This window comes from Camelus ferus, chromosome 5 (assembly GCF_009834535.1).
Source record: "Camelus ferus isolate YT-003-E chromosome 5, BCGSAC_Cfer_1.0, whole genome shotgun sequence".
NCBI classification, from domain to species: domain Eukaryota; kingdom Metazoa; phylum Chordata; class Mammalia; order Artiodactyla; family Camelidae; genus Camelus; species Camelus ferus.
Window position 1 is genome coordinate 10,500,531 of NC_045700.1, and position 16,928 is coordinate 10,517,458.

A 16,928-nucleotide genomic window follows, 5' to 3' on the forward strand; every position below is an offset into this window, starting at 1 on the left:
TGTCTTTGTTTGGTTTTCATACCTAATTTGTAGTTTTGCTGGGTGTAGAAATTAGGTTGAAAAATCATCTTCCCCCAGAATTGTCAAGGCCTTGTGTTTTGGCATCCGGTGCTATGGGACAAGCCACAAGTCATTGTTTCCTGAGTCTTTTTACTTACCTCTCTCGCTAAGCTGCAGGATCCTCTCTGTACCCTGTGTTTTGAAATATAAGGATGCGCCCCCACGCAAGTGCATTTTCATCCTTTTTTTGCTGGTATTTGGTGGTCCTTTCATCTGGAAACTCACATCCTTCATTTCTTGGGCAATATTCTTACACTCTCTATTTGATCATTTCCTTCCCTCTGGTTTTTATCCTCTCTTTCTGAAACTTTTAATCAGATAGTGCACATCCCGGAGTCAACTTCTAATTTTCTCCTTTCTTTCTTCCTACTTTTCATTCCACTCTTTGTGTTCTGCTTTCTGGGCAATTCCTGATGTTTATTCCAACCCATCTACAGAATTTTTAAAATCTTGGTTATCATATATTACATCATATTCAATTTCCAAGCCCTCTTCCTTGCTCTCTGAATGCATCCTGTTTTTCGCATCCTGTTTGTGTCTGGTGGATGTAATCTTCTCTCTCATCTCTCTGATGATATGCCTTTGAATTGTTTTGTTCAAGTTCCTCCTGCAGCCCGTATGGTCTGTTTCCTCTGAGTTCCCTTTCTCTGGCTGCTTTGGTCCTTGTCTTTTATGTAATCAGCTTTCCTCAGATGTCGGTGACCTTGACTGTTTATATTTATGCGTCACTTCAGAGTTGACTGAAGGCCCTCTGTGTGGGGGCTGGGAAATGTCTCTCCAGGGAGATTGGGCTGGAAATGGCCACGGTTAGGGGATCCCCAGCGTTGCTCTTAATAGGCCTTTTGTCTGGGGCTGTTTAGCTCCTCCAGGGAAGAAGTTTTTCACCTCCTGCCTGCGGTGGGGGTTGGAGGGCTGGAGGAAGGGTTAGAAGCCCAGCTGCTAGAGGTCTGAAAACTGAGCATCCTTGGGGTGGGGCTCTTACCAGTCAGCGTGCTAGCGGGCATGTTCATTAGAAAGAGAATCTGAACCACATGTATGACTTAAAATTTTCCAGTATCCACACAGGTAAAAAGAAACTAGTTTCACTAATTAGCAAAATGAATCTCAAGAACATATTTTATTTAATCCAATATAACCCAATATTAACATTTCAATATTTAATTTTAAAAATTGTTAATAACGTATTTTACATTCTTTTATTCATGCGGAATCTTCAGAATCTGCCATCTGTCTTGCATTTCTAGCACATCTCATCTGAGACCCTCCACTTATCAAGCGCTCAATACACGTGGCAAGAGGCCACTGTACTGGACAGCAATGAATGTAGACCATCACTTTGTCCCTATGTTCAGCCGAGAATCCCCTCCACCCTCTGCTTGGCCAGAGCCCCCTGATTCTCAGCTCATCTTTCTCTGTCGGGGAGGAACAGATAACTGTTTGGCTGGGGGAAGGCAGTGTTGGCCACCTGGAATGGTTACTTATTTCCTCTCCAGACTTCCAAACCCTCCTACTGTTCCCGCCCCGCCCTCTCTCCTCCCTGTTGGGGTCCCAGTGCCCCCCACCCCGGGACCTCAGGTACCTCCCCAGCAGCATCCTCGGGGCAGCACTTGGGTTTCAGCTTTCTGTCCTGGGACATCAGTCAGTGCTCCCCTGCCAGTTTCCATGTTCCTAAGTGTGTTGTCATCTTTCTTCCATTAAACCCTTCTTTCCCATTCTTTGTGCTTATGGGCTTGTAGCATTTTGATTTCTTTACTATTATTTTCGAGGGATTTCAAGGAGAAAGAGAGATAAATGTGTAAATTCAACTTGCCATGTTTAACCAGAAGTCAGGAAATGTTCTTGTATTGTATCTTTAAAATTCCCATGTACTTTCCATTCTCTTGTCCAAAATGCACTTTTGTTTAAATGGCATTGAAAGCTTACGTTACCAGTTGAATGGCCAAGCTTCTCACAAAGCAGTATTCAAATAAAACTGGTTATTCTCCTGTGGCCTTGTGTCCCCCCTGCACTGTCAAGCATATCCCAGTTTGAGAAAGGGGCCCCATCAGTGCCCTCTACAGCCTCCATGGGCCTGGCTCCCTCTCTTCTTCCATGAAGAGGTCCTCTGGAATCTAGCCCAAGCTCCCAGGAGACCCCTGGCCCCAAGTGGCCTTCAGGATCCATCTTATCCTGCCTCAGTTCCCAGGATATCCCCGGCACCCATGAAACACAAGGCTACACATTTATACGGTATGGCAAGTGGGTTTCCATGGAAACCCAATCTTGGCACCTGTTCGCTAACTGGGCTAACTGTTCCTCACACAGGTGTTGAAGATTGAATCCTCTCTCTTCTGCCCCCTCCCCGACCCCCTTTAATTTTAATCCTCAGGTTCCCCGGCCATTTTTGTTGCTTCGTGGGCTCTCACCAGGCACTTTCTGGAAGATGTTGGGTAAGCTGTTGCACGGAGAGGTAACAGGGGTGTATTTTATATCGTTCAGTTCTTCCAACAGGATGGACACCTCTTTGGAGCTTTGTAGGAGAGGCCTGTTTCTCAGACCTGGGGCCACAGGCGAGTTCTCAGGAGTGCAGGCTGCTGAATGCCCAGCCCTCTCTGGGTGTGAGTTTGCAGATGGGCTGAGTGGTTTTCACCACGACCAACCTGCAACCTCCCAGACCCTCCCCGCTCCTGCTGCCTTGACAGCTCTGTGGTGAGGCCACATGCCAGACAAGACTGCAGAACTCCAGGCAATTCTACTCAGATGAAGCTTTAAGGACCAACCCATTCTTCCTCCTCTCGGCATCTCCCTCTTCCACTCCTCCCTGCTGCGGGGTGTTTGAGTCACACAGGCGCAGACGCGGGAGAGCAGCAGCAGCAGCCTAAAGACCCCTGACCAGCACTAAGAGATCTAGTCTCGTTCTTTGAAGATGTGAGGTGCGGGGATGGGGTACCCCCATCCCCGGTGGGATGGGTTTGTGAAGGGAAAGCTTCAAAGAAGCCAAAGAGGAAGTGAGGCATCGTGCCCAGCGGGAGGCTGAGCATCATCCGCATTATGACACAAGCAGGCCAGTAAGTTGACAAGGTCAAGTGAGGCTTGCTAGTGTCTTGCAGTCCAAATTCAGTGCAAAATAATTCTTTTTTCAATGATGTCTTTTTTTATTTTTTATCTTTTATTTATTTATTTGTATTTTGGGGGAAGGTAATTAAGTTTGTTTATCTATTTATTTTTAACGGAGGTACTGAGGATTGAACCTAGGACCTCATGCATGCTAAGCACATGCTTTACCACTGAACTATATCCTCCCCGCACAAAATAATTATTTTAATGGGATGAATTCACCTAAAAAACAAAAAATCTAGACTTGTAGCTTCTCTAGAGTAAATGGAAAGTTCTATCAACATTTCCCATGTGTCCTTGTGGCAAAAATCAACTGGACTCGGTTGTGACCGCCTTAAGCCAGGCCCATGCCTGCCAGTTTGCCAAGTGCCCCCTGTGTCTGATGTCCCGGAGTTCCGAGGTCACATGCCAGTCACCCAGGCACTTCAGTCACTGATGTCACCTGCCTGGCCCCTGCTGGCAGTGGAGCTGGCTGCCATGCTCCCCAGTGGATTCTGACAGCGTGCTGGCTTTGGGATCCAGGACCTTCCATCTCAGGTTCCACATGCTTCCGCTCCCCCAGGTACTCACTGGATGTACATGGAGACAGGGCCGCTCGCTCGGCCACAGCAGTGCTCTTGGGCAGCAGGGAAGGGTCAGTCCTAATGATACTGAGCACACAGCCTCAGGGGCTCAGGACTGCAATGTGGCATCTCGAAGAACGCTTCTGGTCAGCCCAGCTCCCTACTCCTAACGATGCCTGGCTCTCCCTCCCTAGGTGCTGGGACATCAATGCCAATGCGTCCATCTGGTGGGTCATTCGCGGGCCTGTGATCCTGTCCATCCTGGTAAGTGGCCATCCTCCCCTGAGCTGGGTTCCTGTGGGAGGTGAAGTGATGACAGGCTTCCGGGGCAGAGCAAGACAAACATTGCTCCCTCCAGGTGTGGGGAGGGATAAACCACAGTTACCAGAGGCTGGTCAGCAGCTGGAGGATCTGGAAGCTCCACCCTAAAGAATGGTGAATGGGCGTGGAGTGAGGCAGGCAGGAGGCAGGTGCTTCCACACTTGTCCTTGTCCTTTGTCCTTTCTGTGAGTAGCGACTGCAGTGTGGCGGGCAGAGCTCCTTACCCTAACTGACTGGCTCGGGGCTGGCCTGACTTTTCACCTTCCTGGTTCAGATCTTTGGACCTCAATCATTTTTTTAGGCATTCTCTTGTTAACCTCAGGGAAGAATCACTGAGCCTGGCTCACAGGATGTGGGGCTGTACCTTGGGAAAGCCGAGTGATGTGTGGACAGGGAAGCTCAAGGAGTCTCAACTCTGGCTGTACTCTCAACCTTTTAATGTAAACTTTCAATTTTTAAAAAATACTGATAGCAGGGATTGGGTGCTCCTTGTCCTGGGGAGGGGCCTGGGCACTCTGTGGGGTTTTAAGTTCCCAGGTGATTCTGCTCTGCAGTCAGGATCAAGAGACCTGTAGCCGAGTCTGCGCGTCTAGATAAGAATAAGGGGGACAGAGGAAGGAAGACACACGCATCATGGAGGGCACACTGGGGTCGTCTCACGGATGGAATCGGCCCCTTGGCCAGAACTAGTGTGCACGGGCTGGGAGGGTTGCCAAGGCTGCGGGGACCAGTTGACAGAAAGCGCCCTTCCTAGGCTCACAGGAGCAGGGAGAGCGCAGCAGCCCCCTCCTCTTCCACTGGGTCACCTCCTGGGGTCAGCTGATGGGAGGGACTATCCCATGCCCATCATCTTTTTTTTCCCTAAAAATAATAGACTTTTACACAATCCTACCCACTGTCTCAGCTTGCAATAGGAGAGCTGGACATTGCAGAGGAATCCGAGTAGCAGCCACATTTGGCCATGTGCTAGCTCAGGAGGGCAAAATCACATCTCCTTCCTTCCGCTTTTCATAGCAAATGTGAGGGCCAGTCATTGGCAAATACTAACCTGGAACCACTGAGGGAAGGGGGTTCTAAGAAATACGGTATCTGATGTGGTCATAATGCAGTTTCCTACAAGCACAGAAAGTAGCTAGTATTTTCAACAGGACTTTATATTTGCTACCTGAAGACATTGCTACCCCAAGTCATTATAAGGTAATAAATAAATAATTTGATTATAATTTTGGTTATGCTAACTTTAGCATAGTGCTTTGCAATCTAACTAAATTGAAATTTCAGGGATAACAAAGGATGTTAAAGTTTCATTTCCTGCTACACTCTAACACGCTAAAAACAGTATACTGAAATCTGCTATTTTAATACCAAAAGTTGTTTTTCATCAACTTGTTACAGTTAAATAATGTCAGAACATTTTTTCTTAGGTTGATAATCTGGTGAACAAAATATTGGTTCTATTTATCACTAATTATGTTATACTAAGAATGTACTTGTTTTTCTATAAAATCAAAATATATTATCATTTCTAAAATAATAATAATAATATAATTCATGTAAAAAGAATTGGAAAATATAAAATGTATTTTTAAAAAGGGAATAAAATCACCCACACTTTTAGCCCTAGAAACACATTTGATCATGTGCTTTTCCTTCTTGTCTTTTCCTTTGAGCATACAGACTTTTTCAAGGTGCTTAATATAGTTTTGTGTCCTAGTTTGTTTGTTTTTTTCACCTGCCAATGAATGTCAGCTTTCCTATGTCATTTAAAATTATCTGACCCACTGCTGTGCTCTGGCTGCGTAATATTCCCACAGGAGGTTATTTCCTCACTTAGTTGACCAGTTTCCGCTCTCAGTTCTGGGACTGAGCAGGGAATTCTGGGACTTTGACAGCCCATCCCAGAAGAGCCCCCTCTGAGGAACCACCAGCCCCAGGGTCCTGGCTGATTTCTCGAGACTGTGATTTCTCTCGTGATTGAGGGATGTTGGGCGGGCACTCTTGATGCAAAATATCTCCCTACCAGCCTGTCACAGGACCTCGAATTTCCACTATTTAAGACTAATTCTTGGGATAGTAAAGATTTTCCCTTGGGCTTTCAAGTGCTCCCTATTAAGTTAAATACAACTTGAAGACAAAAAATAAAATAAAGGAGCCCTTGTTAGTTTACACCATGCACAGCCAGCTTACAGCAAGATGCACAAACAGTGAGCTGAGAAGCAATGTTCCCAAAGCAGGGGCAATGGGCTCGGGGGTCCTAGATAGGTCCCTAATCCTGTGTCTTTTGGCAAGCGTCCAGGCTACTTACGTGAACAGTGAGGGTGCCCACTGATATTCCATGGGTCCCTGCTTCTGTAAAATGGTTCTGGAGCTGGTAGGTGAGAGGGAAGGAGAGATGCAGCCACCTGGGCAGCTTCCTAATGTTCCCGGCATTGGGCACTGGGGCTGGGGGAGGGGACACCAAAAGAAATGGACTCTATTCCTGCCCTTTAGAAAGCTATGATTATGCACAAGGTCCTGGGTTCAATGTCCAGTGCTTCCATTTAAAAAATTAATAAATAAACCTAATTCCCTCCTCCGCAAAAAAATTTTAAAAAATTTTTTTAATTAATAAAAGAGTTATGATTAATTGACAATTAGTGGACACACACAGATGCTTGCCTTTGGCCCCTTTCAAACATTTCAAGTGCTCTTACAAGAAGCAGCATCCCTAACTACAATGAACCAGGAAAAGGAAGCAATCAAGGAGGCTTCCTGGAGCTGGTGATTGAGCTGCAAAGCGATTCTAAGTGTCTGAGGCAGCAGTTCTCAAAGTGTGGTCCCTAACCTAGCAGCTTCAGCACCACCTGGGAGCTTATTAAAAGTGCAAATCCTTATTTGCATTGACTAAATGGTAATCTCTGGCAGTGGAGCCCTGCAAACTGCACCTTAAACTTTGAGAACCTCTGCTGTGAAGCCTTTGTGTATCCCAAGGACCACCTTCGGCATTCATTCCCGGGAGCCTTGCTAGAAATGCAGAATCTCAGGCCTACTCCAGGCCTGCATTTTAACAAGATTCCAATGCATTCCAAGTGTGAGTAATTCATGCTGCAGCTGAGGGGCAGACCTCAGGGCTCCTGCAGCCCAGGGATGGGGGTGTGGGGGCGGTGCTGTGCCCCCTATGTGCTGTGCCCCCAAGACTGTGTTTCCCTAGGACTGTTGAGGGGTGGGGGGAATGATGCGCCACCCCGGTGTGATCTGCAGTGCCGTCTCTGCCCTCAGGTCCAGAGGCCAGGACCAGGAGAGGTGCCAGGAAAGCAAATCACCTTTAACCCATCTCTGCCTTGTGTTTTACAGATTAATTTCATCCTTTTTATAAACATTCTAAGAATCCTGATGAGAAAACTTAGAACTCAAGAAACAGGAGGAAATGAAGTGAACCATTATAAGTAAGTGGAGGGCAAACACCTAGGCACACTCAGTCAGTCAGTCAGCCGGCGTTTACTGAGCACCTTCTGTTTACCCAACTGATGGTAGGCACCATTGGACGTGCAGGAAATGGAAAAACTGAGACCCAGTCCCAGAAAGTTTACAACGTTATGGGCGGAAGGAAAATGGGTCCTTGTGATGCCTTAGACTGCCCTGGGGGTGGGGAGAAAAGAAACCTAAGCAGAATCCCAGACGGCAGAGATAGTACCCTTGGGACAAGGCTAGGGGGTCAGAGGATGGGCTTCAGGGACCCACATTCAATCTGAATAGGTACAGTAGCCCTCCTTATCTGTGGGTTTTGCATCAGAGGATTTGACCAACCTCAGATTGCAGATTGAAATTATTTGAAAAAAATTTCTGGAAAATTCCAAAGCAAAACATTTACATTGAATGAGATATTATAAGTAATCTAGAGATGATTTAAAGTATATGGGGAAATGTGCATAGATTATATGCAAATACTACCCCATTTTATATAAGCAACTTGAGCATCCAAGAATTTTGGCCTCTGTAGATGGTTCTGGAACCAATCCCCCTTGGATACCAAGGGTCGACTATGTGCCTTTTCCAGCTTTTACGAGACCTTAGCTTTCAGCAGATTTTCAAGATGTGTGATCTAAAAATACTTTAAAACCTTTAAGATGTTCAAGAAAGGTGCTGCATTAGTCTGCTCAGGCTGCCATAACAAAAGACCACAGACTGGCTGGTTTAAACAAGAGAAATTTATTTACTCAGCGTTCTGGAGGCTGGAAGTCCAAGATCAAGGTGTGGGCAGGTTTGGTTTCTCCGGAGGCCTCTCTCCTTGGCTTGTGGTTGGTCACCTTCTCGCTGGGTCCTCACGTGACCTTTTTCTCTGGATGTTGCATCCCCTGTGTCTCCTCTTATGAGGATACCATAAGTAAGTGGACTAAGGTCCCACCCGAATGGCCTCATTTTAACGTAATCCCCTCTTTGTAGTCCAACCTGCAAAAACAGTCACATTCTAAGATATTGAGTGTTAGAGCTTCAACTTACGGATTTGGGGTCGGGGGCAGGCACAGTTCAACCCATTACAAATATTAAAGACAAATCAGTGTCCAACAGGGGCTTTCTCTGTGATATTCTGAGTTTTGAGAATCTGGCAGAGGCCTGGATTATTTGGTGACAGTTTCCCCAGGATGTCTCTAGAGCACTGGGTTCCAGAGTAGGGTAGAACTGGGATCCAAGATATGGTTGCCAGATAAAATACAGGATGCCCAGTTCAATTTGAATTTTGGATAAACAACAAATAGTTTTTTCATTCTTACACCAAAAGAATTATCCATTGTTTATCTGAAATTCAAATTGACCTGGGCATCCTGTATTCTTTACTTGCTCAATTTGGCGACCCTAACCTGGGAAGAAAACAAAGCGCTTCTCCTTATACATGTTTTTGCTATCAAACAAATAAGGATGCTGGCCTGGCTAATAACATGCTAGACTTAGAGGGGTGGTAATACATGCACTTAATTTATAAATAAATAAAGCTATTCATGTGGGTATGGGTCTTTTTTTTTTTTTTTTTTAAACTGATGGAGTGTGTAATCAGAAAGTTTTGGGACTGGCTATGGGTGGATAAATGTTGTCTATGGGTGAAGGAGTTGGAAACTTTCCAAAATAAAAAGAAAAAACAAACAAACAAAAGCACTGGGGACACTCCTGCAAAGCCTCCTGCAATCAGACAAGATGCGGTGTGCCCGTGGGCGTGGGGGGCGGCAGGAGACTACAGCAAGACTCTGTGTCCCCAGGCGACTGGCCAAGTCCACCCTCCTGCTGATCCCACTCTTCGGAATCCACTACATCATCTTCGCCTTCTCTCCAGAGGACGCCATGGAGATCCAGCTGTTTTTTGAATTGGCCCTTGGCTCATTCCAGGTAAGCTTCGGGGACTGTGATGTGACTTTCAGGTGAAAAGAGGCGTTCTCTGTCTCCTTAGAGAAAAATGGAGGACGTAGGGACCAAAAGCCAGATCTTCCCAGAAGAACCTGGTGGGGCTTTGGGGAAGGCGGATGGACACTTCATTTGGCAGAGACCCCAGAGAAGCAGGGGTTAGGAACTCCCCTTGCTGTGTGACCCTCTGTGGGACCCAAGTTCCCCACCAGTCACGTGGCGGGTGGGCGGTACAACTAAGGAGAGAGAGACAAACTCCAGGGAAGAGAAAAGGGAACAGTAACCCTGGCACACGCCATCGCACACCTCTCAATAGAATTGCAGAGTCAAGATAATGTAAGTGCCGAGGGCTTTGGCGGAACCATCAAGAAGTCAGACAGAAAGATGAGCATTGTGGATGGATGGGCGTGGGGGGCGGGCAGGGAGGCTGTTTGAAAGAATAATATCCTCATCATCATGCTGGGGAGTCCATAAAAATGCCCCAAGCTGAAAAATCCAGAAGTAGCCACATCAGCATATTATTCAGAATCAGTTAAAAGAGTTCCAAGTAGTTGGCTCCGAGGAACAGGAAATGGGGGCTGGGATGTCAGGAGGCTAGTTTTTGTGTGTGTGTTTTTGTTTCAATGACAAGAAACACTTGACTCTTTGAAACCAATTACGTACACAATTTACTAAAAATAAAAACCAACTTATAAAAAGAGAATAAAAGGGAGGGGAGAAATCACCTACCTATCAATTCAGCAAGATGTTGTAAGGTTAAAAAATACAGTAAACCTGTTTGGACAGAAGCGACTCTTAACATGAATCCCAAGCATTACAATGTTATTTGCTTGTTTACTCATAACCATCTCCTTCCAAAAATAATATGATGTAGCCTTCAGGAAAAATATACAAAGGACAAAAAAATAAGGTATCAGCAAATAAAATAAAGCCAAAATTGAGTTCATACACAGAAGCAAATTTAATGAAGTCCTTTGAAGGTGGAAGAGGTGTGCCATAAATTTGGTTTGGAGCTTCCTAGTAGCCAAAGCAAAGACAGAAACACAATCTGTCTCCAGATGTACACTATCCATAGATGAAAGCAAGCTAGTTCCCAGGAAAAACCTAGGCTTTGGGCCTGAGAGAAATTTCTCCCAGTGGGTTTTCCTGGGATCCTGTCCTCAACAACACTGATCGTTTTGCAGAGTCTTCCTTAGCTGGCAGGCCTTTGCCTTGGGGTCGGGGCTCAGAGCCTCCGTCATTCCTGGAGTTCTGTTCAGGATGGATGTGGCCGGAATTGATGGCTCATCACTCTGAGGTTCCAGGGAGGACACATCACTGGGAACACATTCCCGAATGGAATCAGGTCTTGCCCTGACCCACACCTTCAGACCCCACCCCAGGGCTGTCCCTTCTGCCCTGCTCTGAACCTCTTCTCTGCCCAGAGACCCCCACCAGCACCCTAGACCTCCAGAGCATCTAGTCTCTTATATAATCCATGGTCTTTTTCTCTGGGCCAGGAAGCTTTCACACCTGCTGCTCTTGAAACATTCGGGGAGGCTGGGCTCACCATGGCCCACCTGGCAGGTGGGGGAGGCCAGGAGCAGACGGGTGGAAGGTCTTTACCGGGTGGACAGAAGTGGGTAGTGATCTCGCTGAGAACATGGAGACCCGGGTCTCATTGCTACATGGATGGGGACTTCCTGTCCCTGGAGCTGGGCCTGTGGCTGGGGCTGTGGACTACCCACAAGGCCATTCTGCTTCTCTCTGGGGAAATGCTTGTCAGGAGAAAACCAAAAGTACTTTCCTAATGTTTCCATAGAAATGTTTACCCCCAAAAAAGGATCTTTAAGAGTTGGAAAAAAAGAACTTTCTTTCATACACAAACATCATTTTGTTATATATTTATACATATGTTATATGTGTTTTTAACTTTTGGATTTTTGGGGGGGTAATTAGGTTTATTTATTCATTTATTTTTTAAAATGGAGGTACTGAGGCTTGAACTCAGGACCTTGTGCATGCTAAGCACGCTTTCTGTATTGAGCTATACCCTCCCCCTATACTGTATATAATATATATTTTTAAATGATGTATTATGGAAAATTTCTTCCATAGACAAAAGTGAAGAGGACAATATAACAAATTCCTGTGTACCACATTACCCATCCATGGCCTGTCCTATTTAATCTCTCTCCCCACCCACCCCGTCCCCCACCATTTTTTTTTAATGGAGGTCCTGGGGATTGAACCCAGGACCTCATGCATGCTAAGCATGCACTCTTCCACTTGAGCTGTACACCCACCCTCATCCCCCAGCATTTTAAGCAAATCCAAGCCATCGTTTTCTTTCACGTGTAATATTTTAGTATGTATTTCCAGAAGACAAAGGCTTAAAGAACACACACAGAATCACAATACCATTCTCACTGTCATATATTTTTTAAAACTCAAGTTTATAAGTTCCCCCTGATTGTAGAAATACTTGCTCATTGAAGAAAATTTAGAAAATAAGGAAAAGTTAAAAAGAAAAATTCCATCCATAATCTCATAATCCGGTCTCTTTTCTATCCAAGAACACACACATACACACACAATCACACACACACACAATCACACACACATACACACACATACACACACATAGACACACACATACATACACACATACACACACACACATACACACACATAAACACATACACACACACACACACACACACACAATTGAGATTGTGACACGTGGTTTTGTATTGTGACATCTGGTTTTTTATCTTTCCTGTTCTGTTTCATCTCTCATGCCCATTATGAACATTTCCCCATGTCATTAAAATTCTTCAAAGGCTTCATTTTTAATGTTTGTATAAAAACTGTGGAATTTCTTAAACTTGCTGGCTGTGGGAGGCCTGTCCTATATGCACCTGGGGCACATCTAACTTGCCCTCCTTCAGGGCTCCTGGTCACCTGAACAGTGAAAATGTGTTTCTGGATCTTTGAGACCCAGGCAGCCCTGGGCCCAGTGAGATGGCACCTGAGACTCAGTTCCCACACCTGTGAGATGGGGAGCCTCTCTACCTGCCTCCTAGTGCTCTGGCAAGGATTAAAGGAAGCACCTGGAAACCAGAAGCCCACAATTACACAAGCTAAGCTACGCTCCAAATCCAGCTCTGGTTTATTTCAAAGTCTGCCTTTCACACCCGCTGACAGCAGCTCTTAACCAGTGATGCCTGTTTGAACCACCTGGGAATCTTTTACTGATGTTCCCGCCCTAGGCATTTGGATTTGGACAAGAGCTCCTAGGTCACTCTGATGTGCAGCAAAATTTGGAAACTGCTGCCTTGAATAACTTTTCCTACCCAGCCTCCCATAGTCCCCATTCTACGTGGCAGTCATCCATGCCTGAAATTCTAGAGCAGATGCTTCTAGTTTTATCTCTAACCCTTGTTAAAATGCCAGACCCCTGAGCAGTCGTGTGTGGAAGCCCACCATAGACAGGCTGGTTCATTGCTCTTTGGGGTCCTGTCCACATAGCCCAGGCAGGCCTGGTGGGATTGGGGATGGAGGGGAGGTTGGGCCACTTGAGGTCCGGGCTGTGGCACCCAGGCCTCTGTGGGAGAGAGGTGCTCACCAGCTGGAGAACCCTGAGAAGACAGGCCTGTTAGGATGGGGAGGAGGGTCCCAAGGAGAGTCCTGAGTACGTGAGCAGGGCATATGGACCGTGAGACCCTGCTCATAGCTCACAGTTCCATGCAAGCCTCTCAGGCTCAAATCCCACATCTCAGCCTGGAGTCCCTGCCTGGCCGAGCTCCACGCCAAGACCCGGAGGGACCACTGGGAAAATAGGAGCTCCAGATGCTGCAGAGGGAGAGTCCTGACAGACACAGACCCCAACTACGCCCAGGAACAGAAAGGGGCAGATGTAGCCCAGAGGCTCGAGTCATGCCCCACTGTTAGCTGGCCGGGTCATGTGCACAAGCTTTGTTCTGACCATACATTCACATGTGTAATTTTCAATTTGAATAGCTGTCTAAGTTTAAACATCTCAGTTGAGGGGAGGGGATAGCTCAGTGGTAGAGTGCCTGCTTAGCATGCACAAGGTTCTGGGTTCAATCCCTAGTACATCCATTAGAAAATAACCTCCCCCACTAAAAATATAACTAAACATCTCAGTTCCCAGCTTATCTTGGAAATGAGCCATCTAGGCCCAGGGGCTCACAGAGGCTGTCCCACCCGCTCCGGGTGAGGTAGACAAGCTTCAGGTGCCCCTACTCCCTACCTCTCACAGGTGGCCTACCTTATTACTAATTCCAATGACTTGCCTGGGCCCCGCGGGCCACGTTAGCAGCCTCTGCTTAATGTAACTGACACCACCTATGTGCAGGGCCCGACACTGGACACTGGGGACAAGAGATGAAAGGGACCCTGAGGATCTCAGTCTGTATGGAGGATGCCAGCACAGCCAGGGGCCCTGTGGGGGGTGGACAGAAGAGGAAGTCCCAATTCCCGCTGGGGTAGGAGAGGCGGAGGAGGCTCTGGAACACCTGTGGAGATAAGTGAGCCTGGGGTGGGTGATTAAAGGACTTGGGGAGGGGAGGCAGGAGGAATGAGGCTGGGTGCCAGGGCACTGGCACTAATCCCCTGCTCCCTCCGCAGGGCCTGGTGGTGGCCTTCCTCTACTGCTTCCTCAATGGAGAGGTGAGTGTTCTGGAGCCTACCTGGAGAGGGTGGTGGAGAACCAGGTGTGGTGGGTGGGGGCAGCCTGCCTTCTGGGAGTCTGAGCTCACTTCATGGGAGCCACAGAATCACCCAGAGGACTTGTGAAAACAATTGCTGGTCCTACCCCCAGTTTCTAAATCCACAAAAATGGATTCTATAGGTCTGGGCTGAAGACAGAATGTTTTTAACAAGTGCTCCAGGTGATTCTTATCATTGGGTGAGCTCAGGAAATGGAGGAAAGTGCAGGCACCCCAGCCAGATCCCAGGCTCCTGACCTTCTGCTGCTTGCTTAGGGGGTGATCGTGGTCATGGCCCTGCTCTGAGCCTCAGTCTTCCCATTTGTAAAATGAGTGACTCAGATGAAATGTCTGCCACCCCATCCTGAGAGACCTCCGCAGACTGTGACTCCCAAGGGGCTGCACACTTCACTTGAGGTCTCTGCCCTTGCCCAGAGCATCCAGTCAGGACACAAGGTCCCTAGCACACAGGGGCTGTGAATCAGTTGAATGCAGTCTTGCACTCAAGCCTTCCTGTGACTATTGATCATCTATCTGGTTTGCCACTTGAATGAGAATAACCTGATGTTTGCCAACAATCAAGTGTCAAGCCTAGCCTTGAAGGATTTGCTGCTTCAGCTGAGAATTGTGACGAAAATCCCCAGAGCAGCTCCCTGAGCCCCAGATAAGTTCTGAGCTAGGTGGCTTCATGCGGACGTGCTAGTTGTCGCAGGTAATGATCTGGAGTTCATGGAACGATCACAAGCCCCTTCTTCAGGACAGGGGGACTGAGATTGCAGGAGAAAGCCGCCAAGGGAGAGGGGTCCTCAGTACCTACTGGACAGTAAGGCTGGAAACAGTAAATCTGAGTGGTCTGCAGGAGAGGGGAAGCCTTGACTGCTGGGCAGGAGGGGCAGGGCCCACGCCGAGGCCCGAGGGGGAAGAGGCAGGACCCTGGGCACAGAGTCATCCTTGCCCTGGCTGAAAGCTGGTCTCTGGGGGCAGGTGCAGCTGGAGGTTCAGAAGAAGTGGCAGCAATGGCACCTCCGGGAGTTCCCACTGTGCCCCGTGGCCCTCAGCTCCTCCTTCAGCAACGGCACCAAGGCCAGCCCCTTGGAGCAGAGCCGGGGCACCTGCAGGGCCAGTGTCATCTGAGGCTGGAGCAGAGCCACCCACCGACAGAGGCCAGGATGGGTCCTGAGAGGGCTGGCTACTGCTGCAGGGCAGTCCATCTTCCCGGCAGACAGTGTGTGATCTCTCCTGTGACTGACACCCCTCCGCCAGGCCTTGGGGTGGAGGGGAAATGGTGATAACCCCTCAGAACTGAAGGAACTTGAGGCACCCTGGGGCACGAAGAGGGCCTGGAATTTGGTTCTGTTGTGTTTCTGGTAGTTCAGGGGTCCCGGAAGGGGGCAGGGAAATAAATGGTAGCTTGGATGAGACTTGGTGTATATTTGTCACTCGTTTTGCCCTTGAGACACAAGGTGAAGGATGCTCCCTCGTGCTCCCCTGCCCCTTCCTGGAGGAAGGGGCTTCCCTGGGCGTTTGCCGGATAAGGTGAGAAGCCCAGAAAACATGAGAAACGGGAGGCCCTTGGCCCTAGATGGACCCTCCCTGTCCCTCCCGGCAACACACCCATCCAGTAGCTCTTACCCCAGAGCCTTCAAGACAACAGCTGAATTAATCAGATCAAGTCCACAGGGGCGCGCAGAACCCCAGCCCCCTTTCTGTCACCCTAACATGATATGAGACACCTACCTGTTCTCACTGCTCTTAAAAGTTAACAATCAGTTATCCCCGGTACAACAGGAAATGGGGTGGGACCCCATTTGCCAGAAGGGAGGCTGGTTCCCCAAGGCCTTGCGACTTGCCCAAGTTAGTCAGCAAAAAAGTGGCAGCTGGGTCCAGGGCTTTTGGTTTCAAATTCCAATGTTCTAAGGCTGTGCTTCCCCCGCTCCTGGGCAAGGACGGACGGGGCCTGTCTCCCCGCCCCATGGGGATTTTAGTCTCACCCTGAACTCTCTTGATCTCAGTTTCCTCAAATATCAGCATTCCTCTCCCCTCCTCCCTCAACCATGTGAAGATTAAAGAGGACTAAATATATGAACTCTTACAAAACAAAGCCTACGTGCTCAGAGGAAAGCATTCTGGACAGAAGCAGAGACGACCCCTCCCCAGCAGAAAAAAGGGCATCTTGGGTGGGCCCAGCTCTGGTCCTAGCTTTGGGTGACCCTGGACAAATGGCCCTGGCTCCCCACTTTTGTATTTCACCCCTGCAGACAAGGTCACCCCCTTTGCATCTTGTAGATGGCTCCTGGAGGGGTGAAAAAGACCAGGTACCCATTTTACAGGGCTAAGAACCCAGACTGTATAGTTGACAAGCTCTACTCTCCAAAACCTTGCTTGGTCCACAATACCTTTCTTCAGTGATCTCCACGGACTGACTGTGCATCTTGGAATCAAAGTTTTAAAAAATCGTTAGGAGGTACAGGCACCCAGTCCAACCCAAAAAGGGGACCTGGCAGGGGAGGGCGGGGCCCAAAACCCCATGCAAACAGTAGCGGCCAAAATGAAATGGGCTAAGGGGCAAAAACCCCACCTGCTGGGCAGAAAAGGGTTTGGAAAGGGGGCAATTAGATGCACAAAAATGTTGATCTGTGTGGAAATCTCCACTGGCTCCTGGTCCCCTTCACCTGCAGACACCTGCATCTAGGGTGCTGTTAATCATTACCTGAGGTCTGGCCTATCCCCTTTACCCCCTGGAGTCCAGCAGCTCTAGATACGTGCTCTTTGAAATGTGTTGCAGGATCAGAAATGGTCCCCG

General features: G+C 48.0%; 1 protein-coding gene across 2 annotated transcripts in view; it reads left to right on the plus strand.

Moving 5' to 3' along the window:
* Positions 1-15,546, plus strand: part of SCTR (secretin receptor) — a 70,630-nt gene extending 55,084 nt beyond the window's left edge. For both annotated transcript variants that reach the window (XM_032479302.1, XM_032479301.1), the window contains exons 8-13: positions 2,429-2,489; positions 3,914-3,983; positions 7,374-7,465; positions 9,272-9,398; positions 14,046-14,087; positions 15,110-15,546. In XM_032479302.1, the coding sequence (XP_032335193.1) occupies positions 2,429-2,489; positions 3,914-3,983; positions 7,374-7,465; positions 9,272-9,398; positions 14,046-14,087; positions 15,110-15,259 (542 nt within the window). In that variant the 3' untranslated portion in view covers positions 15,260-15,546. The remainder of the gene's footprint in view (positions 1-2,428; positions 2,490-3,913; positions 3,984-7,373; positions 7,466-9,271; positions 9,399-14,045; positions 14,088-15,109) is intronic.
* The last annotated feature ends 1,382 nt before the right edge of the window (positions 15,547-16,928 follow it).